General features: G+C 43.6%; 2 protein-coding genes across 3 annotated transcripts in view; one reads left to right on the top strand and one right to left on the bottom strand.

The window, feature by feature from the left end:
- Positions 1-15,758, top strand: part of PPP4R3B (protein phosphatase 4 regulatory subunit 3B) — a 19,714-nt gene extending 3,956 nt beyond the window's left edge. The window contains exons 3-16 of one of the 2 annotated variants that reach the window (XM_056486354.1): positions 2,836-2,934; positions 3,392-4,012; positions 6,836-6,913; positions 7,064-7,180; positions 7,771-7,887; positions 8,244-8,375; positions 8,792-8,894; positions 9,496-9,537; positions 9,767-9,925; positions 10,113-10,282; positions 10,813-10,952; positions 11,375-11,559; positions 12,088-12,212; positions 13,322-15,758. In XM_056486354.1, coding sequence (XP_056342329.1) covers positions 2,836-2,934; positions 3,392-4,012; positions 6,836-6,913; positions 7,064-7,180; positions 7,771-7,887; positions 8,244-8,375; positions 8,792-8,894; positions 9,496-9,537; positions 9,767-9,925; positions 10,113-10,282; positions 10,813-10,952; positions 11,375-11,559; positions 12,088-12,212; positions 13,322-13,417 — 2,184 coding nt within the window. In that variant the 3' untranslated portion in view covers positions 13,418-15,758. Of the gene's footprint in view, positions 1-2,835; positions 2,935-3,391; positions 4,013-6,835; positions 6,914-7,063; positions 7,181-7,770; positions 7,888-8,243; positions 8,376-8,791; positions 8,895-9,495; positions 9,538-9,766; positions 9,926-10,112; positions 10,283-10,812; positions 10,953-11,374; positions 11,560-12,009; positions 12,213-13,321 lie in introns of both variants that reach the window. The other variant, XM_056486353.1, reaches the window with a different exon arrangement.
- Positions 15,713-25,444, bottom strand: CFAP36 (cilia and flagella associated protein 36). Its single transcript, XM_056486355.1, has 10 exons — positions 25,275-25,444; positions 21,813-21,877; positions 20,820-20,921; positions 20,312-20,426; positions 19,482-19,569; positions 18,793-18,844; positions 17,819-17,945; positions 17,404-17,573; positions 16,850-17,002; positions 15,713-16,567 (listed from the first exon to the last, which is right to left on the bottom strand). Exons 1-10 carry the CDS (start codon positions 25,387-25,389, stop codon positions 16,481-16,483), a joined length of 1,074 nt encoding a protein of 357 aa, XP_056342330.1. The 5' UTR covers positions 25,390-25,444; the 3' UTR covers positions 15,713-16,480.

The following is a 25,444-nucleotide window of genomic DNA, read 5'->3' as shown; positions in this document are numbered from 1 at the left end:
TCGTGTGCAGATCCTGTCTTTTGCCCAAGTGTGACAACAGAGCTCTTTGCTCGAGGCAAAATACGAGTTCCTGGTGGTGGGGATTTCACACACTGGCAGGGGTGCTGTTGGAGCAGCTGCCAGAGGCTTCTTCAGCCCTGTTTGATGCCAGCAGGAGCGTTCACCTGACCGGGTGGCAGGTTGGATGTGGGACTGAGTCAGTGGAAACACTTCTTCCCTCTGGATTGGTTTTTGTCAGCACGGTGGGGTCGTGGTGCAGCGCAGGAGCACGGAGAGGTGGAGTAGCAGGCCCTGTGCAAACCATACCAGACACTGCTCTGAGTGTCAGTTTTTGTTCAGAAATAATCTTTTTTGTCTTTACGTGGTGCTTGAGTGAGTTAAGGAACGCTGCTGTGGCTCGTGGATGGAGCAGCATGGCCTCTAAGCAGGTGGGAGTGGTAGAGCCAGGCCTGGAAGGTGTCTGTCTGTCTGTCTGTGGGTTGTCTGAGGTCATGCAGGAAGTGTGTGCCAGATGAGCACGTCTTATATTGGTATTGGACAATTATTTTCTGTTGAAACCATCTTTCAGTCTTTCTGAAATATTTTTGGAAAAGCTTATATAACTTCTGCTTTGTGTGGGCAGTGCAGATTGTAATGAGTACCATTCAGTAACTCGACAATCTTCACAAATTTTTGACTGCAGTCCCTGGGTGCCTGGAGTCATTTTAAGTTCCTGCATTAATTCTCTTATTTGAATCATCCTGAGCTATGAATAGGGCTGCTGAGTATGTGTGTCCTTCTTTGTTCAGTGAAGCACCTCTGGGGCTCAGCTTACCTGGGAGTGCTTTGATTTTTTCAGTGTCAGGGCATCAGTACTTGCACAGAATGTTTCAAGATAAACCTTTCAGATTTGGAATTCTGTAGCAGCCATAAAATCGTCTAATATTTGTCTCTGTAGGAGAAAAGTGCAAGTGTAATATAAATAAACAACTCACAACAGTGCTGAAACCACAGTGCATTGAACTCCTTTCTTTCCACAACAGGGAAACTTTGTTTCTCTAAAGGAATGTGTAAAAATTACTAAGAAAGGGGAAAAAAAAGTGCCTGTGCAAATTCCATTGTTTTTAGTGTGGCCTTAGATTATTTTGGGAGAAGGAGGTGGATCTATTGGTAGGCATTTGTCAACTCTGATATGATGTTATTCTGAACTTTATTTTCAAAGAAAAAAAAGGTAAAGACAAAACCTCCAAGATATACAACTCCCTGTGGATGCTGAGGGATTAAGATTGCTGGAGGAATGAAGGATGAATGCTGCTGATGTTCTTTCATGTTCCAGTGATAGTTGTAGCAGCTGAGTTGTGTTTGTTGAGCCAGATGTGTGTTTTCCAAATAACTGCTGATGGAAAATAGAACCTACTGTCCCATTCCAGGAGTCCTTCCCAAATGTCAGTCCCCTCACTCAGGAGTGCTCCCTGACCTGTGTAAGCCCCGATAACTGCATTTACTAAGGTCTGTTTAAACCTTACTGCCCCAAAGCTTCCCAAGGAATATCATCAGGTGTTTCTTTGGGTTTCCTTGCTGAGCTTAAACTCTTAATATTTTGTGTTCACTAAAAGTGATGCATAAGCTGCAGACCTAACCAGCCTTGATGAGTTCTGTGGTGAATATTGAACATTCTAAATGTGGAAATTAAATTACCTTAGTGACCATTGAGCAAGTGTTTAAAAAACACTTCAGTGTTTAAAAAACTGTGGTAACAGCTCAGGAAGTCAATAAACTTGGAATGTTGAGCAGTTTTGCTGGAGCTCATCAAATAGACTGGGGATTTAGCAGAGAGCTGCTCAGTTTGGATATTTTGGTATGAAGACGAGTTTGCTGTAGGATGGGGAGCTATTCTCCTGGTTTTGTCTGGGATAGAGTTGATTTTGATCCCAGCAGCTGGTGCAGTGCTGGGGTTTGGATTTAGGATGAGAATTGATAGCACAGGGATGTTTTTGTTGGTTTTTTTTTGCTGTAACTATTATATTTACTCATTATGTTCTACTTTATTTCATTTTTGAAACAGATCTTTCACCTTGTCCTGATGCTCCTTCCCATCCCAGTGGTGGGAGGAAGAGAGTGATCAGCTGTGTGATACTTCCTTGGTAGCTGGCTTAAACCACAACCACTCTAAAGTGCAGGCTTGCATTCCATACAGGACAGCAGCAAGTGCCCTAATAAAACCTCTTCAAAAAACATTTTAGCCTGTTCAGAAATTCCATTGAAACTTCCAGGTCTGCTGTGCAAGTGAACAAATTGAATTGATGGAGACAATAGTAACAGAGAAGGAAAACCTGGCTCAAATGAAAATAACTTTTGTGTTGTTCAGGCTGCATGGCTTTTAATTCAGAAAGGGATATTTGAACATTAGCTAGACATTATATCTCACTTAGCTAGGCTTGTCTTAAACTCTTTCTGAGGGGAAACCTGAAATCCTAGGGGATTTGTTTCTACCTTACTAAATATGAAAGTACTTAACCTGTTATACTGTAGATTTTCTTAATCTAATGTGTGCATTCCCATTTCAAGACTGTTGGCTCAAGAAATGTATCTTGCAGAAAAATGCCATCATAAGTGGCTTGAATATGAAAAATAATCTTTTTAAATATGTTTTGTGTAAGGTAGGGGTCATAAAATAACAAGAAAGAAAGTTGGTGTTCCCTATGTTAGAAGAGGTGTTTTATGTTCTTTTTTTGACAAGTGTAGCTTTAATTAAAATGATTTATTCTGTAGACATTGGCTGTAAAGGAATAGAGATTAATATGCAGTGCAGAGCTGTTTCAGAAACAATTACTTTCTTGGTTTTACCTCAAACAGGACACCCTGATTGTTTGGTCAGAAGCAGAGAACTATGATTTAGCACTGAGTTTTCAAGAAAAAGCTGGCTGTGATGAAATTTGGGAGAAAATCTGCCAGGTACAGTAAATTGAAACATGCTGGTTTTCCCAGGTATTTTAGTATCTTGTGTGACTTGATGTATTTGTGCATCCTTTCTAAACCTGCTTGTAAAGTAAGCAAATCATTGTTCTTTTCTGTGTAAGGTTTTTAATTGCCCCTGTTTAGAGCAGCAGTTGTTCTTTTCCTAATTGAATGTCAGGCTTTTGAAAAATTACTGTAATGGTGGGACTCAGGTGTTTTGGGAGGGGATTGCTGTTTGTGTGATTGTTTATTAAAAAGGGACTGCCAGAGTTCCATGTTTTAATTGTCCCTCTCCCAGTTGGCTCAGGAACAGCTTGTGGAGTGCAGTGGAACTGTAAATGTGCTGTGAGGAGCCAGAGCTGCCTGGGGACACCCTGGTGTTATTTCAGTTAGTGACCTGCTCACTTTTGGGTACTTTTTGGGATCAGGCAGTAACTGTGCTCTCTTCCCTCAGGTTCAGGGCAAGGATCCTTCAGTGGAAGTCACACAGGACCTTATTGAGTCAGAAGAGGAGCACATAGAGGAGATGCCTGAAACCAGTCCTCTGATTGACCTTCCTACTTGTGAACTCAACAAACTTGAAGAGATTGCTGACCTAGTTACCTCTGTTCTTTCCTCACCCATCCGTAGGGAAAAGCTGGCTCTGGCCTTGGAGAATGAAGGCTACATCAAAAAATTGCTGCAGCTTTTCCAAGTCTGTGAGAATTTAGAGAACACTGAAGGCTTGCATCATTTGTATGAAATTATCAGAGGGATTTTGTTCCTCAACAAAGCAACTCTGTTTGAGGTGATGTTCTCTGATGAGTGTATTATGGATGTGGTTGGATGCCTCGAGTATGATCCTTCTTTGGCTCAGCCAAAACGGCACAGGGAGTTCTTGACCAAAACAGCAAAATTTAAGGAGGTTATTCCTATTACAGACTCTGAACTCAGGCAAAAAATCCACCAGACTTACAGGGTACAGTATATTCAGGACATCATCTTGCCGACACCATCTGTTTTTGAAGAGAATTTTCTTTCTACCCTCACTTCCTTTATTTTCTTCAACAAAGTTGAGATTGTCAGTATGTTGCAGGTAAGTGGTTTTTCATATGGTCTAGATGGATTGTGTGTATATACCTGTAGCTATAGTTTCAGAATGGATTACAGTTAATCACACACATCATTTGCACAGTGTTTTGAATGCTTCCCCTGCTCTCTGATAGCTGTGATTTAGTATTTTGAAAAAGTCCATTTCAGGTGAGTATTTTAATATTTTTTAATGGGTCATAAAGCTGAAGATTTTTCTCCTTGATTCCCAAGCAACATACAATTTTTGGTCAAGTTTGTGTAGGTATTCAGGGAACAGACAACTTGTTATATTCTGTATTAGGGACGTTGTGCTGTTTATGTAACAAATTCTGTGATTCAAAAGAGCATGTTCAGAACCACTACTGTTGGATCATGGTACTAATTTCAAATGTTCCTGTTGTCCTAAAGATGAAGTAATTAGTTGCTGGGTTTTTCATGCTGATATCCAGAACTAATAATTAATAAATAACCAAGCTGTCACTTTATGAAAAGCTGTCCTGCACACTTTGTAGTCAGAAGAGGCTCCAAGGTGGTTGGGACCCTGGAAGGAGCCTCAGTGAAGAGCTGTGTCAATTTATGACATTTTGGGGTTTTCAGCTGGTGCTGTGTTGTGCAAACCTGTGGGTACCCAAGTGGCTTTGTTCTGTTTATCTGTGTACAAAAATAGACACATCACAGACCTCTTGAAGTGAGTGTGGAGAGCCTCTGTGAAACACCAGGAGTTGAGGAGAGGAGGAAGGGAGTAAAAATGGTGGAAAGAAAGGGGCACTGGAGACATAGAATATCCATATGCTGATGAGTTCAGGTATAGGTGAAATATGGTAGAGTTCAATAGAGGACTGGAAAATAAAACTAGAGAATTGCATGAGTATGCTATATGGCTTCTTTCTGCTGTTTTCTTTGTGGCTCAATAGCAGAAATAAACAAAAAATTAAATCCCTTGTGCAAAATGAATGGCTTTGTGTTAAACGGAGATTCTCCTTTAAATTATGTTGCATATATTTTCAAAAACTAAAAATAAATTCAATATTATGCTCCTGAGGCCACAGTGCTGTTGGCATTTAGAGATTTTTAAGTCTATAGAGTTGTTTATTTTTCATTGAAGCTGTACAGCACTGAGTATTTAATTGTGCAGTAGCAGAGAACTCTGATTTGCTGTCACCTCGAGTGCTCCTTGCAGGAGGTTCTGAAATCCTCTGACAGTTCCTTGCTGGTTCTGCCATGGCTGTCTTTGCCATCATAGGTGGAGTATGTGGCACACAGGTTTGCCTGCTTGTTCTAAAGTCTGTAACTGAGAAATGTGGTGATGTACAGATCATGTTGGTCCTTGAGAATTGCAGGTTGAGAAGAAAGCACACGTGGAAAAGATGTTGAGGAAAATTCCCTGGTAGTGGGGACCTCAGGTCCAGGGCTGCTTTCAGAGGCTGTGGTGTAAATCAGCTTGTTGGGCACAAGGACTGTAAAGCTCCTTTGGGTTTGGGGAGCACATGGGACGTCCTGTTACCCTAAATACACTGGCAAAGCTCCCTGGGAGGAGGCAGTTTAGAGGAGCAGCAGATTGTGTTTGCAAAGCTCCTTCCTACGTGCCATGGAGCCCTAGATCCCAGTGCTGCTGCAAGGAGCCTCCATCCATCCATCCCCTGCTCCAGGACACATTCCTGGGCTGAGCAGCAGCCTCAGACAAGCAGATGTTTCTGTGCTCAGGTGTTCTGCAGCAGGGCTTTTCTACTCTGTCTGCCTTTGACTGTAGTTTGGTTTGGGTTTTATTTGTAACAGGCTTAATTAAGCTGTTTAAGCCAGCAAAGCTTAAAATAAACTGTTAAATCTGTGTGTGTTGCACTCCCTGTGATATTGGTTCCAGGTATCCTTTGTTTGTAAAGCACTTCTATCCCCACATCTTAAAATTGTCAGGAAAACATTTGCCAGTCTTTGGCTGGCATTGCTGTGACTCTAAAAACTCTGTATTAATTTACTTTAATAAAGCACAGAGATTTTAGTGACAGCACTCAGCAAAATAGAGAGGTAAGCACACTCTGTCATGCAATGCAAAGTTCATGTATTATTGGAATGCTGCTGTTCTGTTTGTTTTTGTTCAATGCACAAATTGATTGAGTTGAATTGGTACAGTAATGCAGAATTTTGTAAAGCTGTAGCATGTTACTGTTTGCTGTCAGATTTACATTGTTTTTAAAAGGTAACAGAAACATTTGAGTTTGAGAGATTGCCAACACTGTTTTCAATAACAATAATAATAATAATAATAATAATAATAATAATAATAATCAGAATAATCACAGGGCAGGAAGTGCCCAAACCCTTGAGAGATGCTGATATTCACCCTGATTTTTGGGTACCTCTTCATCTTATGGGGTGACTGGAATGCTTTGCAAGGAGTGAGATGTTGTCCTGTATATACCTAAATATCTCTTGGTAACAGAGGATGTGAATATGAAAAACCAGCAGTAGCACATGAAGTTTCCCAGCTTGGCAGAGCAGAGCATGTACAAGTGGGAGAGGTTTTGTTGTGAGTAAGGTAATGGGGTCATGGCTGCACAGTTGTTCCTTGGCACTTTGTAGTTGTAGTTTTAGGGACCATCAGTGAGCTCAGCTTCACCTGGCTCTGCTCTCCTGGAGCTGCTGCTGCTGCTCAGAGGGAATGCTGAAACAGTGCCCTGGGAAAGATCCTGCTGGATGTGTGCTCTGGCACTTGTCTTCCTTGGGATGAACTGGATGCAGAGCTGGAATTTCTGCAGGGCTGGATCCTGTAAGGATGAAGTTGTTTTCCAGAGGCTCTGTGTAAGGTGTGTTCCTTTTGTGTGTTGCACAGGAGGACGAGAAGTTTTTATCAGAGGTTTTTGCACAGTTGACCGACGAAGCTACAGACGACGACAAACGGTGTGAACTGGTAAGTGAGGGATGGAGAAGAAACAGGGAAGCTTCTGCACTCACTGAGGCATTTCTGTAGATTCAGCCAGCACACAAACTCTGCACAACCTCTAACTTCAGAGAGTTTTTTTCTGACCCACACCTGTCATTCTTTTTTCCTGTGCACCAGGTGAACTTCTTCAAGGAATTCTGCGCCTTTTCTCAGACGTTACAACCTCAGAACAGAGATGCGTTTTTCAAAACTTTGGCAAAGCTGGGAATTCTTCCTGCTCTTGAAATTGTAATGGTGAGTGAAACCTCGAGGTGATTTTAAGGCAGGGAGAAGAGGCACAGCCACTGAAGCAGGTTTGGCCCTGCTGAGCCCCTGTGTGTCAGTCTGGCTGTGCTGGCAGTGGGAGCTGAGAGGAGCCTGACCCCGTGCTCTGGGCATTGTGACTCTGTGTGAGCCCGTGGGCAGCACAGGCCTTGGGACACGGGGCTGGCAAAACTGGCAGAGGCTCTCTGTGCAGTGGCAGCTGGATTGTTGTTGTGGTTGCTGGCCCAGGGCCAGAGAAGTATTTTTAGATAATCTTGAACTGTTGGCTGGTTCCTCCCAAAAGATCCCGTAATCCTGTCGTTAGCAGAGTAATCTGTCCTAATCAGCAGTGGGAAAATGGAATTTCTTTCACTCCTCTGTGAGCAGCTGTTGCTGCCTGAGCATTGCAATTGATTTTGCTGGTTTATTGTTGTTTTTCTGTAACCCTGTTACTGTGTTTCTCATAGAAACTCTTGCAATGAGACATTCTCAGAACTTAAAGCTACCTATGGTTTGTAGCTTTACTTGATAAAAAATACCAACTTAATTTGTTCTTGCTAATCAATTTCTCTCTTCATTAGGGAATGGATGATCTGCAAGTTAGATCTGCTGCTACAGATATATTTTCTTATCTAGTAGAATTTAGCCCATCCATGGTCCGAGAATTTGTGATGCAAGAGGCCCAGCAGAGTGATGATGTAAGTCACAGTGGTTTGCAGTTTGCTGAGTGTGCCAATCTTTGGGCAAGCAAGATACAAACAAAGCAGCAAAAAAAACCTCTAGAAATACAGGAAAAAGTGGATTTAATACACAAACATTTCTGAGCCTGTTGGTGTATGAGCTGACAGTTTTGGAAATCTGACTAACAAGGGTTGTAGGTGTGGAGGGGTGCACTTGCCAGAATTTCTGTATCCAAATGCAGCTCTCAATTCTTCAGTTTCATTAAAATTTGTCTTGGAAAAATTACAGAGGATACAGAGACTATGGAAATTACCTTCTGCACTTGAAATTGTCTGATTGTTGGGTGGTGTGTTTGTTTGGGATTTTCCTGCAGGACATCCTCCTCATCAATGTGGTGATTGAGCAGATGATCTGCGACACGGATCCCGAGCTGGGGGGAGCTGTTCAGCTCATGGGGCTGCTGAGGACTCTGATTGACCCAGAGAACATGCTGGCCACAGCCAATGTAAGGAGGTGTGGGGTACAGGTCCTGCACTCCCTCAGCAGAGCTGCAAACATGACATTCTCTATTTGCTCTGATAATCAGTTTAAACAAGCCAAAAATAAGCTGAGCGTTTCCATTTTGGGGCATTGTGCAGGTGTTTATTAAAAAAGTTTTGTCAGACTTTGAGCTGTTGATGTTTTTTCAGTAGATGCTTGCATGGTGGGGATTTTTTGGTGATGGTGAGCTTGGTTAGTTGTCCCAAAATGCAAAAACCAATTTTCCTTGAGCAAAGACTGTCCTGCAGGCCCAGCAAATATACAGGCAGACCTGAAGGAGCCAGTAGAATTCTGTGGGGGCTGTTTCCTATGTTATTGTTCTTTATTATTTAAAAGCCTGTGTAGAAATCCCAGTGTTTAATCAAGTTATTTTTGTTTCAGAAAACAGAAAAGAGTGAATTTCTCAATTTCTTCTACAACCATTGTATGCACGTTCTCACTGCTCCGCTTCTGGCCAACACATCAGAAGATAAATGTGAAAAAGGTACTGAATATTTCCATTTCCTTTCTCCTCCTCTCAGGCCTGTGCTGATCCAGGGATCAGCTGGGAATGTGCTTGTGGAAAAGTGCTGCTTCCCCAGGACAGGGCTCTCAGCTCTTCCTGCAGCTCTGGGTGCTGCTGGAGCTTTGTGCTGTGCTTTATGGAAGATGCACTTCCTTTATGTTAATCATGCTAATATACACTTGTTAATTGCATTTTAAAAATAGTTCCTGTAAAGCCTGTAGGTCTCAAATGTTGAGTAAAATAAAGGTTTTATTTTATACAAAAATAAAACTTGTAAAATATCTGTAGTACTCATTTGAATGCATTGTTTGAAAAATTTAGGATTGGTGCTTTTGTTCTATATCATATTCCTAAGTTTTAGGTTATACATTTTCACCTAGATGGATTTAAAACTTTATAAGGTAAATTAAATACAGAAATCTCACCTGACTACCTTCTTGCTGTGTGTTAATGTCCCTGTAGCTCACAAATGTTTGATTTGATGAAAAATCTAGAATTTATTGTTTATCCCTATCTTTTAAATCTTGACAGTACTTTGAAAACCTTCTTCTGATTTTTGTTTTTATTTTCACTTTATCAGATGCAGTAGTTGGATCCACTAAGAGTAATACAATTTGTCCTGGTAAGTCTGAATTGACTTGGAGTATTGTGTATGGTATTCTATTTAAAAAGGAAAAAAAAAAGGCAGTTGTGCCTATATTTTCTTTAATACTTTTTACTGAAATAGATGCAGGGGCTTTTCTTGAGATGACCAGAAGCTGAAGGAACATTTTAATGTTTTTTTAGTAGGGTTTTTTTTTTCTCTAGTCAGTCTTGCTACTGGAAGTTTAAATTGTTGATTTTTCTTGCAGATAATTACCAAACAGCACAACTACTTGCCTTAATTTTGGAGCTGCTTACTTTTTGTGTGGAACACCACACATATCACATCAAGAATTACATTATGAACAAAGATTTGCTAAGAAGAGTGCTGGTCTTGATGAATTCAAAACACACCTTTCTGGCCTTGTGTGAGTATGGAGCTGTTGTGATTTCCTTCCTCCGGGCGTGGTGTGCAGCGTGTGGAGGGTTGAGCTTGGAATTTGTGTTAATGACTGTGGAGGTGTGGGAATGCTCTGGGTTTGGGGGTGCACCTTCCTCTGGGTGACACCAGGGTTTCAGCTGTGACTATTAACTCTTGAATTGTTGTGCCCACAGGTGCTCTTCGCTTTATGAGGAGGATCATTGGGCTGAAGGACGAGTTTTATAACCGCTACATCACCAAGGGGAACCTCTTTGAGCCAGTCATCAACGCCCTGCTGGACAATGGCACTCGCTACAACCTGCTCAACTCTGCTGTGATCGAGCTCTTTGAGTTCATCAGAGTGGTGAGTGCAGCTGCAGCTCCTCAGCAGCACCCAGCTCCTTGGAGAAAGGAATTCCAGCAGCTCCTGAGCTGCTCCAGGGCCTTCGTGTGTGGGAATCTCTGTGGTCTGGGAAAGGGAAGGGGGGCTTTTAGTTGTAGGATATGGTAGCTGCTGTCTTTTCCAGCAATATTAGGAATTGTAGGATTTGCCTGACGTAGGGAGAGACTTGGTAGAGGGGAACTGACCAAAAAGTTCTACATGAGCTGCTGCAGTTGCTACATAAAAGATCTTTGTTTGACAGAAGTATGACAAATACAATTGGCACACTGCTGGGTCCATTGTCTGTTTCTATGGGAAGCCTAATAATTATTTCTCGATCTCATCTCTTTTATTAGGGATAAATCTGATTTCATACTTCACCATTTGTATAATATTGTACAGTAATGCTTTAGCTCTAGGCAAGAAATCAGTTACTTTCCAAACTAAACTCAAAAGCTTTCTGAACTTCTGCCTGTGCCCATTTGAGGCTGAAACCCTGTTTTGTTTTGCAGGAAGATATTAAGTCCCTTATTGCACACATAGTTGAAAACTTCTACAATGCACTTGAATCTATTGAGTATGTTCAAACATTCAAGGGACTGAAGACAAAATATGAGCAGGAGAAGGACCGACAAAGCCAGAAGCTGAACAGGTAGGGCCCAGTTTGTGTGCTCTGAGCCTGCCAGGGGCTGCTCTTGCTTTTCTCCTTCCCAGAGGACAGCAGCCCCATGGGACTGGGGCTGGGTTTCATTCTTGGTGAAAACTCCTCAGATTGGAGGAAAGCCCCACCTGCCTTTCCTTGTGGCCACATGTAGTAGAGCTGATGTTGGCCAGTGGACTAAATGTCATGTTCAGAAAGCTCTCAGCTTGAGAAGAGCAGAACGATGCTCTGTCACTCTGATTTGGGGTTCAGTCTGGCTCATCATCAGCTGGGGTGTGGGTGAGTCTTGGGGTGAGGGCAGAGCCAGGGCTGGAGCTGGAGCTGCATTGCCTGAATTCCCTCTAGAGCTCTGGAAGGAGTTTCTGATCCTGAAGCAGCAGCCGAGCTGGAATCCCTGTGTGTGTCTCTTACAGTGTCCCATCCATATTGCGTAGCAATAGATTCCGCAGGGATGCCAGAGCCTTGGAGGAGGATGAAGAGATGTGGTTCAATGAAGATGAAGAGGAAGAAGGCGAAGCTGTTGTACCTCCAGTTGAGAAGTCAAAACAGGAGGATGATTTTCCTGATAGCTATGAGAAATTTATGGAAACTAAAAAAGGTATTTACTCCGTTTGAGCTTGTTGGCACTGGAAGTGCTCCATGGCAGATACGTGGAGTCTCAGCTAAACTAACCTGTGGTTTGTGCTCTGTGCCTTCAGCAGCAGTACAGGGTATTCCATGTAATTGAGTCATGAGATCCATGAGTGTCTTTGCAAGCCAGTTTAGGATTAAAGTAACGAGTTAAACTGCATCTGGTTTAAGTGCTGTTCAAAAGCAGGACTTTGAGTGTGCCTGTGTGCTCCAGGTGAGCCGTGTCCCCGTGCCCTCAGCATCCAGGCCCTGCTCAGTTTGCTGCTGGGCTCAGGATGGGCTTGGTTGGGGAACTGAGAATTGCAGCAGAATTGGAACCACAATACCTGCTGGCTCTGGCCCTGCGATTGCACTGTGATGTGGATTGTACTCCTTGCTGTGCAGCTGATACCTAAGTGTGACAATGTTTGTCCCTCAGCTAAGGAGAGTGAAGACAAAGAGAATCTTCCAAAAAGGACTTCAGCTGGGGGATTCAAATTCACTTTTTCCCACTCAGCCAGCGCAGCCAACGGTGCGAACGGTGCAAACAGCAAATCTGTGGCAGCTCAGACATCACCAGCGAGCTCCAACGGCTCCTCCTCCAAGAGCACGGCCCTGAGCCCAGCACTGCCGGCCCCCAAGGTGGGAGAGCTGGGGGGGCTGTCCTGCACAGGGGAGCACACACACACAGCTGTGGGCAGCAGGGCTGGGCTGGGGAAACTCACCCTGAGCCCCCCGGGGAATCCCTCACTGCTCTGAGTGGGGCTGGGCTGGGGAATTCACCCTGAGCCCTGCAGGGGAATCAATCCCTGACTGCTCTGAGTGGGGCTGAGCTGGGGGAATTCACCCTGAGCCCCTCAGGGAATCCCTGACTGCTCTGAGTGGGGCTGGGCTGGGGAAACTCACCCTGAGCCCTGCAGGGGAATCAATCCCTCACTGCTCTGAGTGGGGCTGGGCTGGGGAATTCACGTGAGCCCCCCGGGGAATCCCTCACTGCTCTAAGTGGGGCTGGGCTGGGGAATTCACCCTGAGCCCCTCAGGGAATCCCTGACTGCTCTGAGTGGGGCTGGGCTGGGGAAACTCACCCTGAGCCCTGCAGGGAATCCCTGACTGCTCTGAGTGGGGCTGGGCTGGGGAATTCACCCTGAGCCCTGCAGGGAATCCCTGACTGCTCTGAGTGGGGCTGGGCTGGGGGAATTCACCCTCAGCCCTGCAGGGAATCCCTCACTCCCTGGGGAAGGTCTCAGTGGGGCTGGACTCTGCTGGAATCTCGTGGGCACAGTCTCATTCCACATCCTCTGCATCACTTCACTGCTGCTGCTTTTTTTTTTCTGCTCTGTGTATCTGATGTACAAAGCAAATTGGGGTTTTGGGAACTCTGTTAGAGCCCCATTGGCTGGGAATTACTGCAGAGACAAACGCAGTGAGTGACCCCTCTGTGGTGCCTGACTCAGCCATGCATTGTTGGAATCCTCAGCCACTGAGCTGAGCAGTCAGTGGGATGGCAGCCTGCACACTAGAGTTCATCTGTCCTGCTGGGCTGAAAGTGGTTTTTAAACAATTCTCAGTCCAGACCCAGAGGAGTGAGAGAGCTCCAGGACACTTTGCAGCTTGAGGTTCAAACCCATTTTCCAGAAAAATGGAACTTGGAATGCCAAGTGAACCTCCAGCCAAACTGTCCAGGGCATTGTTCAAAATTTGCACCTTTCTAGGCACTTCAATATAAAAATTTCCTTTTTTCTGATTTGCAGGGAAGTCTAGTTGGGCTAGTGGATTATCCTGATGATGAAGATGATGATGAAGAGGAGGAGACATCTCCAAGGAAAAGACCTCGTCTGGGTTCATAAAAGAAACCAAAAGTTTGGAATAAGAACTTTTATTATGGGGTTTCAAATGCTGCAACTGTTTTAAGAGCTAAAAAGGATCTGATTCAGAAAGCTTTCTCCCATGAGTATATAAGATAATACAAGGAGTAGCAAAAGAAACTCGGTGTATCAGCTAGAAAGGGTTAGTTCTGTAAACACAAGCTTCCAAGGAACTTAATGTCTTTCTAGAAGGTAAGGAGTCTGCCATTCAGGCTGTCAAAAAAAAGAAAAATGTAAAAAAAAAGGTGGGTTAGTATTCTCAGAACCTGGATGATGGCTTCTCAGCAAGGAAAGTCTCAGGTGTCGGGAGGGAAAGGGGGAGGGAAAGGTATGGTAACACTTTTATAAAATATTGCAGGGTTTCCCCAGTGTTTAACAGAACTAGGAAAAAAAATCAAGCTTAAATTTTGAACCCAGTAATCTTAATTTTGTAATGGTGCTGTCAGTTGTGTTCTTTTAGCAATGCCTCTTTTAAAAAAGTTTTAAGGGAAAACTAACTCCGTTTGCATAAGAACAATCCATATTTTGGGACCATTTATTACCAACTAAACTGCATTTCTCATGGTTGGAGGGAGGGGGCACTGCAGTTATAGTGCATGTTGAGTTGTTTAAAACAGTTCAAAGAAGTTTTAATTTGTATTTTCCAAGAGGAGAGAATGGAAGCTGGATTCAAAATGGAAAGTTTTGCTTGTTTTGTCAGTTAGACGTCCAGAGATAGCTATGCCAAGGAGCAGTGGCTTCCCAGGAGCTGCTTGTGTCATGGTGGGGACATCCCTCAGCTGCTGGCTCCAGCTTGGGAAGAGCCCGGATTCCAATGGTGTTCCAAGGGCTGCCTCCCTGTTTGGGAGCTGAAATTGCAGGGTTGAGGTGGGAATGGTGATGGGCTGAGCAGCATTTAACACCAAAGTCACTTTGGACCCAGAGAACACCTTGAGGGCTTGGAGGCAGAATCCACAGGGAGCACCTGAACCTGGGGGTGGGACAAAGCTGCTTTTTAAAACACAAGAGCACATTCCACATAGGTGAGCGAGCTGTGACAGGAATAGGGGAGCTCATGGCAAGGTGGCAAACAGTCCAGGTTTTCTTTCCAAGAGCAGCACATGAACTGTAAATATTTCAATGTTAGTTTGCCCATATGTGATCTGAGATCATAACTCAGTGAGAGGAGATTTCCCAGCGACTGTGTCAGAGATGTTCAAGATGGAACCAGCTGCAATCCACCACATAGATCACTCTTGTAATATGTGTTATGGGTCCATTTCTCCTGGAATAGTTTAAACTGAAGCAGTTTCTCTGTTTTGGAGATTTTTGTAGTTAGTTTTAATTTTAGCTCTTGTTTGGAAAAAGATGGGCTGTCTGTGTAGATATGAAGTATAGTTTTTTCCATAAAACAGAAGTTTATTTTGTATTAAAGATACCACTGTACTTGTTTTACACCATTTGTATACATGTGGTGATATTAATGCTGAACTGTAAAATTCAGGAATTAAAATGTGACCCTGTAATTCCATAATTATTGCTTTTGTTTGGTTTGTTACACATGGTAAGTGAACTCGGGCTTTTCACTGTGGATGTTGTTTAAGGTTAGTTATCCATGCAGGTTTCCAGGGATGGAATCCCAGAGGGAAGGGTGTGTAAGCAAGACACAGGTGCTCTGATGGCCCTGGGGACAGAGGTCACCCAGCACAGGACTGAGGGAACAGCTCCAGAGCCAAGGAACTGTTTGCCAGGGACGAGAAGCTGCAGCACCACCCTTGTGAGCTCACTCCTGAGCTGCTGTGCTTCCCAGTGGCTCTTTGTCTCCATCACCAAAGATTCACAGGCCATGAGAGCAGCAGGTGCCTGGGAAGTGCCTTCACTCACCTGAGAAGTGGCAGCACCTGGAGTGTGGACCTGCATTCCTCATTCTCAACAGCCTCCCACGTTCTCCAGGGACTCCTGAGCCGTGCCAGTCCTTGCCCTGCTCACCACACCACCTGCTGCAGTATGGCTGGAGCTCTAAAAACACACTCCAACAGCAGCTTGTTTCACAGCAAAGCCAGAATGTCATCAGTTTGATGGTTCCTAGGAAAGGACTGGGTGAAGTGGCAGCAGATCTGTTCAACACCAGCCTGCAATGCTGGCAGAAGGTGACACCCAGCACTCTCTGGCTTCTCCCTGGGGCTGTCACCCCTGGGTGCTGGTTCCCTGTCTGCCCTCGAGGGCAGCTGTGTTTGTTCCCTGCCTGGGCCCTTCCACTGCCACTCCTCTGGGGAAAACAGGACATCTGCCAACGTGTACCAGTTATAAATGCTATTTTAATAAAAATTCCATGGAACTCGAATGGGTGGGTTTGTGTCTTTTCCTGGGAGTTGCTGTGGCAGTGAGGTGATGCCCTGGGCACAGGGCAACCTCTTTCTCCTCAAATTGGTCACAGCCAAACCAGCAAAGGACTTGAACTGCTTTCTGCTGCTGTGGCAGTGAATTGCTGGGAACAGCCTCAGCTTTGCACTAAAGCAACTCCTGTTATTTAAAGCTGCATTTATTGCAAACTGGGACCTGGGCACTGTCACCTGGAGTTAATTTGTGAATGTCTTCACTCCCAAGGTACATTGGCTTTTCACAAATGAGGTGGTTGAGGGTGCACTTCCTTGTGAAACCAGACTTTATTGCACTGCACAGCTGGAAAAGAGCCATGTGTTTGCAATGGGCTAATGAAAGGAACCAAGTTGTGCACTGTTCCAACGAAGAAGTTCAAGTGCTGGGCTGGGAGCTGTTGCCACAGGGATTCCCTTCCCAGCTCTCCATGGCTCCTCTGCTCTGCAGGCTCAGGGCTGGAGCAGGACTGTGCCCTGCAGTGGGACAGAGCCAGGGAATTTCCAGCACTCTGCAAAACCAGTGTCCATGGAGTGTTCAGTGGCATTTGCAATAGGGAGTTAGCAGGAACTGAGCTGCTTGGCTGGAAGTTCTCTAAAGCCCAGGGCAAGGTTGGAAATCCCTGCACTTACTGAGAACTTACTCTAAAACATCCCTCTGTTCTTGGGGTCAGCAGTGAGCCTCTTCAAACTACCGCTTGTTAATGACTTCTTCTTTCAGCTTTTCTGCAAGCATCTTCCTCTTCTGCAGCAGCCTCTGCTTCTCTTCTGACACTTCCTGAAAACAGGCAGAACAACACTGCACTGAGCACCCACTGCATGGAGCAGAGGGGTGCAACTGCAGTTAATCAGAGGGTTTGATGATGCTGAAGCCAACCCAACCAATGCCAAGTTCATCACTGGAACTCCCAGCCCAAAGCTTCTGCAAAACCAGTAACTTGGAAATATTTTCCCCCCTTGTTCTTTTTAACCCATTCCCACTATTCAGCAGCCACATGGACACCTGCACTGAAAGCAGGTGGGTTTATATGAAATATAATTTTATGTTTATATCCTTCACCTCTTTGGGAGGGGACTCCTCCTCTTTCTGCTCAGTGTTTGGTGCTGGTGCATTATTTTTTGACTCTTTCTTTGTAGCCAGCAGCAGGTCTCGTTTTTTCTTTAGGTAATCCTCACGTTGCTTCAGCTGCTGCTTTTCAGCTTCTGATAAACTCTGCGGGAAAAAAAAATAAAATTTTCAAATTAATTCTTTTGTTTCAATGTGCAAGAAAAAGCACATTGACATCCTATTTGCCTCCAAAATTACCAGGTGAAAAAAAAGTTGAGGCTTCAAGTCAGAGCTGTCTCCTAAGAAATTACCCAAGGACTGAATGCTGAATTCTACTCTGAAAACAGAAATCATGAGCTGAACTTTGTGCTAATTAAACTGTGAATAATATGAAAGAGTTTTTACAGGTTTGTTTTAAAAAACCCAAAATAACCCAAACCTACCTGATTACAATAACAGAAATTCTGTATTTAAATATAATGCTATTTAAAATACATATTCTACATGTAATCCTCTCCTTTTGTATTTTATGTTTGGCTTTTTTTTCTTATTTGTTTTTAACTTACAGGTCCTTTCACCCCAGCTTTTTGCACTGTGTTCTCTGAACCTTTCCCAGCAGACCTTTTCTTAGTGTCTTCTTTCCCCTTGGTGCAAGAGGGCTGGGGTAAGTTTTCAGCTCCTTTTTGTACTGGGCAAACTGGTTTGGGGTCTTCTTTTGTAGATTTATGAGATCCCTCTAAGTAATTTTACATAGAAAACAATTAGGAAGAATAAAAATACATCAGATAAAAATCATCAATCAGAACAGAACATCATGGAATAGTAAAACACCCCATGTTGGAAGGCATTCCTGCAGGGCAAATACACTTTACTCACAGCCTTATCCAGCCAAGTTCTTAAAATCTTGATACAAGTGGATCTTGAATCCTTTAAAACCAGCATCATGTCGCCCACTCAGCACTGCACTCCCCCTAAAATTACCTAATGGGCATTTGGGAGTTTCTTCAGAATGCTCAGCTCCCTCAGTGGATTCCTTAACTTCACCAGCCTCTCTCGAATCTCCTGGAGAACTGTGGCTGACATCTGGAGCTTTGAGTTTAGCACGTGCCTTGAATTAGAAAACAAAGAAACCCAGGTGTTACATTTCCTGGCACTGGAGCTCAGGCACTGAACTGTCCACACAAAGGAATCTCCCAGCAGGACTTCCAGTTAAAACTGCATTGTTTCCACTACAGACAATCCAACCCTTCTCTCAGAATTTCTGCCTAGAAATTGTCTGTGCTGATCATCAATCGTGTAATTCATGTCAGAACCCCACACCACTCATTAAAATATGAAATTATTTTGTGTTAAAACATTCTTTTAACAAAAAATGTATCACTGAGCACCATGACCTTCTCTGGCCAGGTGAACTTGCCTGGGGGCTCTGCAATCTGGCTTCTTCATCAAGAATATTGATATTCTTGGTGATCTATAGAAATTTGGGTAACCCTGCCTGTTTTCCCAGTCAAGGGGAGGTTTATTGCCATGACTCCACTATTTGGCCAGGCCCCATTTACATGCAGTTTCCTTTCTCTGTGGTTTACTCTGATGGACACCAAGGATGGTCTCTTGGAGAGGATCTCTGGGTGCTGGTGATTAGTTCTGTCTTGTGAACACTTAATGAGTAGCTGCTCTGTGTATCAAGTGATGCTGAGGGTAATTCCTGCAGGATTATGAGTGCTGTCATCTCCCAGCAGCTTACACTTGGAAGGCTCTTTGATCCTGACAATATCAGCAATCCAGCTGCTCTCTGGGTCTGAAAGGTTGACACCCTTTTTTCAGGATTTCAGATCCAGGTGCTGAGCAGGGAATGTGCTTCTTGTGGGATACTGAACTGATGGAACACACAGCCAGGACAGAAAATCAGGGCATTTCTTAACCATCCCCATAACTTACAAAGGTAAGATACTCACTTCTTCAGTCCTCTTTCTCTCTTGCTCTATTTCATACTCTTCCTTAGATTTTCTGTAACAATAAACATGAGTAAATATTCAAAACTCCTTTACTGGCAGTGATTTTCAAGGAAGTTTAACACTGCTTAAGTATTTGAGATTTATCAAAGCAATTACAAGGTAATGTGAATTTGTCAATATCCAAAATATTTCCATGATTTAAGTCTTAATAGAAATAAATAATTGGGATAAACACACAAGAACCCACTGTTCCCAATTATCTTTGTGCTAAAATAATTGTGTAAGAATTTCCAGGACTTATCTATCCCTTTGTTTCATTTGCTGATTTAAAGACAGGAAGGGAAGCATTTCCAGAATCCAGAGAGAAAACAGCATTATCTAATAAAACCTGGATGGATTCACTAGCTGTTCTTTGTTTATGTGTCTGTCAACTGGGGGTGGGGAAGAATCTGCACAAGTTGTAGAGGTCTCACACATCTCAGATCACAGAACAGCTCTCACTCACTATTTTGATATTCCTGAGCACACCCACGGCCCAGCACCACCCATTCTCTCTCAGCTGGGATTTGAAAAGAATATTCCTGGTACCTGTATGATGAAGGCAGTTCCCTGGAAAAGGCTGGAAGAGTTAGATCCCACAGACTTCTGTTTTAAAATAATGCACAAAGTGGGACTGATTGATTTCTTACCTTAGAACCTCCCTGAGTATTTTCATTTCTTCCTGTTCAATTTCAGTGAATACATCAGAACCCTCTGTCAAACACTCAGGCAATATACCTGGAAAAAAACAAGATTTATGCATTATTCTAAGGAAAACTATTTTGTGCCAATTGGCAGAAAAGAAAATTAAAAAAAACAACAAATCCAAACACTAGAAAATCACATTCACAAAACCAAAACTGTTTCCACAAAGGTCCTAGATCCTACTGGAAAAGGCCTGAAATCCTGGTAGGAAAAAGGCAAAGATTTCTTGCAATGAAAAAGGTTAAGCCAAACTCTGCATTGACCATTATGTGGCATTTCTTGTAGGCTGCAATTCAGCCATGGCCACCTGAACCACTCCCAAATTTACCTGTTATATGAAAGGTGACATTTAAACATAATCCTCTGAAAAACACACATAGAGTAAGAAGATAAAATGAAAGTAAAACTAAGGACATGGAAGACAGTAGTGGGATTAAAATCCTTTCAGAAGCAGCAGAGTTGGGTGTGGATTATTTTCTCCATGATGAAGGCACTAACTTGTGCTTTCTAAGTGGATTTTTCAGTGTGAATTGCAGAGCAAGCACAGCAGACACTCACACCAAATTCTGTTAACTTTAAAGTACTGACAGCTGTCACTGAGAGTGCAAGCCAAGGACTAGGTAATGAAACCCCTGTCCCAGTAACATCAGCTGGATGTTTCCCAGGAACCTGGACTGGAGCAGAACCAGCATTCCACTCTCATTTATGAATGGCTTAGCATCATCAAAAGAACACTAAAAACCTGCAGTGAACCCCTCTGCTCATCATTCCTCACCATTTCTCTCTTTGATGATTCGAATTGCTTGCAGTTGCATTTCAATATTTTTCTGTACCATCATTTTTTTAAATAGTCTAAAATCTTCTGCTGCCAACACTGTTTGCAGGATGGCCTGTGGGAGGAAAGACATGCACAAAATTAAACCCCCACAGAAACCCTAATCAGCTTGGTCTGTTTGAAATTAGCTTGATTTTTCAGTTCTGGGGAGCATGTTTTTAATAGTTATATTTCATTCTCCTATCTGTCTGCTTTTCCAGATATAAGAAGAGCTCATGGTCAGGAAAATAACTTGGTGGGTTATGTCTTTAGATCAACATGCCTGCAGTAACATTATGGCAATGTTATGACAAAATTGAGTTTCCCAGTGTAAGTTTACAGCTGCAGCTCAATAGAAAATTCCAGTTTCACCATGAAAACTTTTCCAAGTTCCATCTCCTGGCAGCTGTGTTAGGGAAAACATTAAGCCAAGAATGAAATCCATACATTCCCTAATGAAGGCAAATACCTGGGAGGTGTGGGTCTTTGCAAGAGGAGAAGAAAAAGCCTCTTGAAATTTCTCCTCATTAATTCCAACTTCTTTAAGGTAGTCCTCTAGTAATCTCTCCACCTGTAAGAAAATACAAGCCTTACCTTGTAAGGTTTTTCCCTGAGAATCATAGGAATTTTTGTCATGCTTGTCTATTCTTTTCTGCTGATGCTGTGGTTTGTCAACTCAAAGGAAAATCACTACAATAGCACAACTGACTTTTCTGATGTCAAGCTTTATTTGCTTTCATGAACTGTTCAAAATGAGCCTTGTTATTCCTAAATTTGATTACTCCTTTGTATATCTTCTCCAGTTTCCAGGACTCTCACTTGTGTATCTTTTTCCCAGAGTCCTGGCTAACATTCCTCAGAGCTTTTTGATGTAAGTAAAAGGCTTTTTGCCAGTCTGTGCCTGAAAGCCTTTAGGGTCAGAGGAGAAATGAATGTTGGTTTGTATTTATTCAATCAAAGCTTTTTAATATCATGTATTCCCCAGCCTCATTACAGAAAGAGTGTGTTAGAAAGCTGCATGTCATGTTTCATAGATATTTAAACTCCAAAAATGTCCTGCAGTTTTTTTCTGATAATTTAAAGATAATTCCAAATATTTCCCAGACTCATTAGTGAACAAAATACAAGCTGTGAGTGTTCTCAGACATCCTGCTGGTTGTCATTTTAACTTGACAGAAAATAACATTATCAAGCTTATAGATACAGTCTTGAAGGTAGTGGATACATTAATTTTAATGAAAAATATGTAAAACAGCCTAAGAGCTATGACTGTGTCACAGTTTCTTTTCTCTCTACGTGATCTTCAGGCATAAAAATGTACATGATAACTACAACTCATGGGATTTCTAAATAACATGGAAAAATTCTAAATTACAATAATAACCCAATTAGAAGCTCATCTAAATAGTCATTTAACATTTTAAATTGTTTAGCTTTACCACAAAGTGTGAATAATGCTCACCAGAGCTTGGTACTCCTGATAAATTTCTGTGTAAGACAACTTGCTTTCCTCTTCATCATCAAAAACTGAGGAGGGGGAAGAAGAAACATTTTGCAGTCAGTGTACAAACCACCACAAATTAACTTACAACCTAAATAGCAAGATTAATCTTTATAGGGTAATATATTTAATCAATGAAAATACAGGCCATGATTTATAAAAGTCCTGTGTTTTTCCACACACTCAGAATAAATGTGTGCTTTTGATAATTGAAAGTAATTAGCTGTATAATTTAATACTGGGGAAATGTATCTTCACAAAAGAGTTGTAAGGAAGTTGAGGATTCAGCAGATATATTCACTAAAAAGTAAGTTTTAATTTAAAAACTTGTGTAAGATTGTTCTATGGTGGCAGAGGACACAGCAAGCAGGAAATTCCTCTCTCCATGTATTTACATGGAAAATGTATTTATTAATGACTTAAACAATATTTTAAAAGATGTCATTCATGTAGTGAGAAGCCAAAGTGATGCAAGAAAATGAGTCTCTGCCTGCAAAACCAGATAAACCCAAAGAGGAAACATGGTGCAGTTAAGTTATATTTTAATTATATCCATCCTGATTTAGGAAAAATGGACATTCCTATACTATAGGCCACATTAATCATATTCATGTAAATTCTTATGAAAATCCCTGACTGGAACTACTCAAGCTCATGATCCCTATGCTGCAGAATATGTGGAAGAAGCAGAAAATAAAAGGAATTGAAAACTAAGGGGGGGTTTAATTTACATTTTTTTTTCACACCAGCAACTGAGAGAGGTAATGTAAAACCTGGCAATTAAAGAAGAGGCTTAGAAACAAATCTGCCTCAATCCCCTTCAAGATTAGCCACTTGGACAAGTCACTCCCAGGAGCATCCTTTGAAGTCATGTGAAGAATGGGAATTGTGCTTGAATTGGTGAAGAGTGTGATTTACTCTCCATGTACATGTGGCATCTCTGGTGGAGGTGGTGCCTGTGGAACCTTCACACAAATTCAGAGGCACTTTTTGGAGGCATCCAACATCTTTTCCCAGCTGTGGCAGCCCTGGAGCCACATCATGCACACCTGGACATGGTGTGGATGCTTCCTAAAGCAGCAGCACTTTCTAACACAGCAGTGCAATGACAGAAATCCAATCAGAGGAAAATCTGCTTTTGAATCATCATTTGGAAAGCCAACATTGCTTGTTGGTTTTGCACAAGGCAAAATTTTTAATGAAGAAACTAAAACAAAAGGTTTTAGGATACATCTAGGATTGTATATCAAATAGTATATACATACAAATATATTTATCAAATCTCTAGGATTAAATTCAAATGGCAGGGAAGGTGTTACAGGTATCAGTTCTATGGCAACCACCTTGTTACCAAACTCAGGGGGGGCTGAGTTGTCTCCTCCTGCCTGGGGATCCCTCCCAGCTCCTGCACACCCAAACTTCCACCTTGGCTTCTCTTTTTCCCCACCTCCCATTCCTGTGTCACCCCTGGGTGACAAGCTGGCACACAGCAGGCTCAGGACACAACAGGATGAGGTTCAGTGCCAAGTAAAGCAAGCTGCAGTCAGCATCTCCTCTCAGCTAAGTGGCTTTAAGGAGGCCTTGGAACAGAGACCTTGGATTCCCTTGAGTCAGGGCTCCTGAATCACGTAGTCATTATTCCTTAAGGCTTTGGCACCCAACAGGAAAAAAGATCTGAAGAACCACAGCATGAAGACAAGCCAGGGGACACTCATTATCTTCCTTAAAACTGAAAATCTTGGATAGGACCCCTCAAATGGGATGATAAACATCTGCCTATTTAACTTCAGCTTGATGTAAAAGGAAAGTAATCAAACTAGAAAAAATTAATCAAGTTCCCAGCAAGAGGGAGAGAAAGCAAACACCGTAACAGACAAAAAACCATAAGTTTACAAGCTGAAGCACAAGGACTTGGCCTAAGTAACTACAGTTCTAAAATAAATTCCTCACATACCAATTACCAAAATCCAAACTGTATTTTTGAGGAATCACAAATTATTGTCAGTTAATCAGAGACTTGCTAACTTGCTTGTCCAGATTAGATTAAATGTTTTGGGAAAGCAGAGGATTCTGTCTGACAAAGTGTGTCAGTACAAACCCAGCAATGGGATCAGCACAGCAGTGCCTGCCTTACACAAGGTGGAAATTTACAGCGGTTCCACAAATCTGCTTACTGTCAGTAAATTCCCCTCAACCTTCTCAGGAGAAGGGATCATTGCTCCTGAGAGGGATAAATCAATTCCCTCGATAGCTAAACCCAGCCCCCTTTGCATGGCAACCAGAATGGCCCAGCCCAAGTTCAGGCAGCCTTCCCAGGAGAAAACTTCCAGCCTAGCTTTCTCTAACCCTTCCTAGCTGGGAAGGCTCCAGCAGCTTTCCCTTCTTCCTCTTTTCCCAGCTTTAAGAGGGAAAGGTATACAGACTCATGTGCCTCATGCAAAGTTTGGGGGGGTAGAAACGATGAGAAACTGAGAAGCAATTTTTTTTTCCAAGAATCACAAACAAAAGCTGCCTTTGTTTTTCCAAAGGGCTTAGGCCCTCCTTTCAGACTTGCCCACGTTGCCATTACTTTTTTACACTGTAAGGATCCAGGTGTTTTTTGGCGGCTGAAGTTGTTCTGTAAGCAGCAGATGTAATTTAGGCCAATCTCTACACCAGAAAGTCTTTTTTCCTCCTTCCCTCTCTGCAGATACAAACCTGCACAGGTCTCCCCTGGCTGCAGGGCAATCCTGCCCCCCTCACCTGTACTTCCATTTTACCCAGGCTGCTCCCCAAATTTTGCCTTGATTGTCTCAACAAAACGAAGGAAGAAGTGGAAGTTTTAACTGGAGTTACTTCCGAGCTAAACTCATACACAGGATCACCTACAAAACATTGCAGCAGCCACTGCTAGTGCTATCATTTTTGCGAGGTACTAAAACTCAGGGTTTTCACCTCTTAACTGACAACATTCACATAACAGCAGGAATTTAACTTCGGGCCTCCTCCTCCTCTGTCGCATTGGCCAGACCAGTTTCCTAAGGAAAACTCGCGGCTCTGGCAGAGCTTTGGAGGCCGTGCCGGGGTCCGCGGCGCTCGGCCGGTGTCAGCCGTAAGCCATAATCCCAGGCGAGCGAATGGATGCAAACGGGTGCCAGGATGCAAGTCCTGAGGCACGGCTCGCCCGGGGAGCGCCGCGGGCCCTCACGGCCGGGGGCGCGCTCCCCCACGGCCGGGGGCGCGCTGCCTCACGGCCGGGTACGCGCTCCCCCACGGCCAGGTACGCGCTCCCCCACGGCCGGGTACGCGCTCCCTCACGGCCGGGGGCGCGCTCCCTCACGGCCGGGGGCGCGCTCCCTCACAGCCGCGGGGACACCGCGCACCGGGACAGGCCCGGCCTGGGAACACCCGCCCTGCCCGGCCCGGCCCGGCTCCCCCGCTCACCCTCGCAGTTGTGCTCCATGAACTCCAGGATGGGGATGGACCAGGCGGGCCCCCGCAGGAAGCCGGCGATGGTGTCCACCACCCACTCCACGTCGTCCTCCTCCTCGGCCGCCATGGCCGGCGGCGCGGCCGCTATGGCAACCGGCGTCACGGGGCGGGGCCGCACCGGG

Source organism: Oenanthe melanoleuca, chromosome 3 (assembly GCF_029582105.1).
Source record: "Oenanthe melanoleuca isolate GR-GAL-2019-014 chromosome 3, OMel1.0, whole genome shotgun sequence".
NCBI classification, from domain to species: Eukaryota; Metazoa; Chordata; class Aves; order Passeriformes; family Muscicapidae; genus Oenanthe; species Oenanthe melanoleuca.
This window is presented reverse-complemented; position numbering and strand designations above follow the sequence as displayed.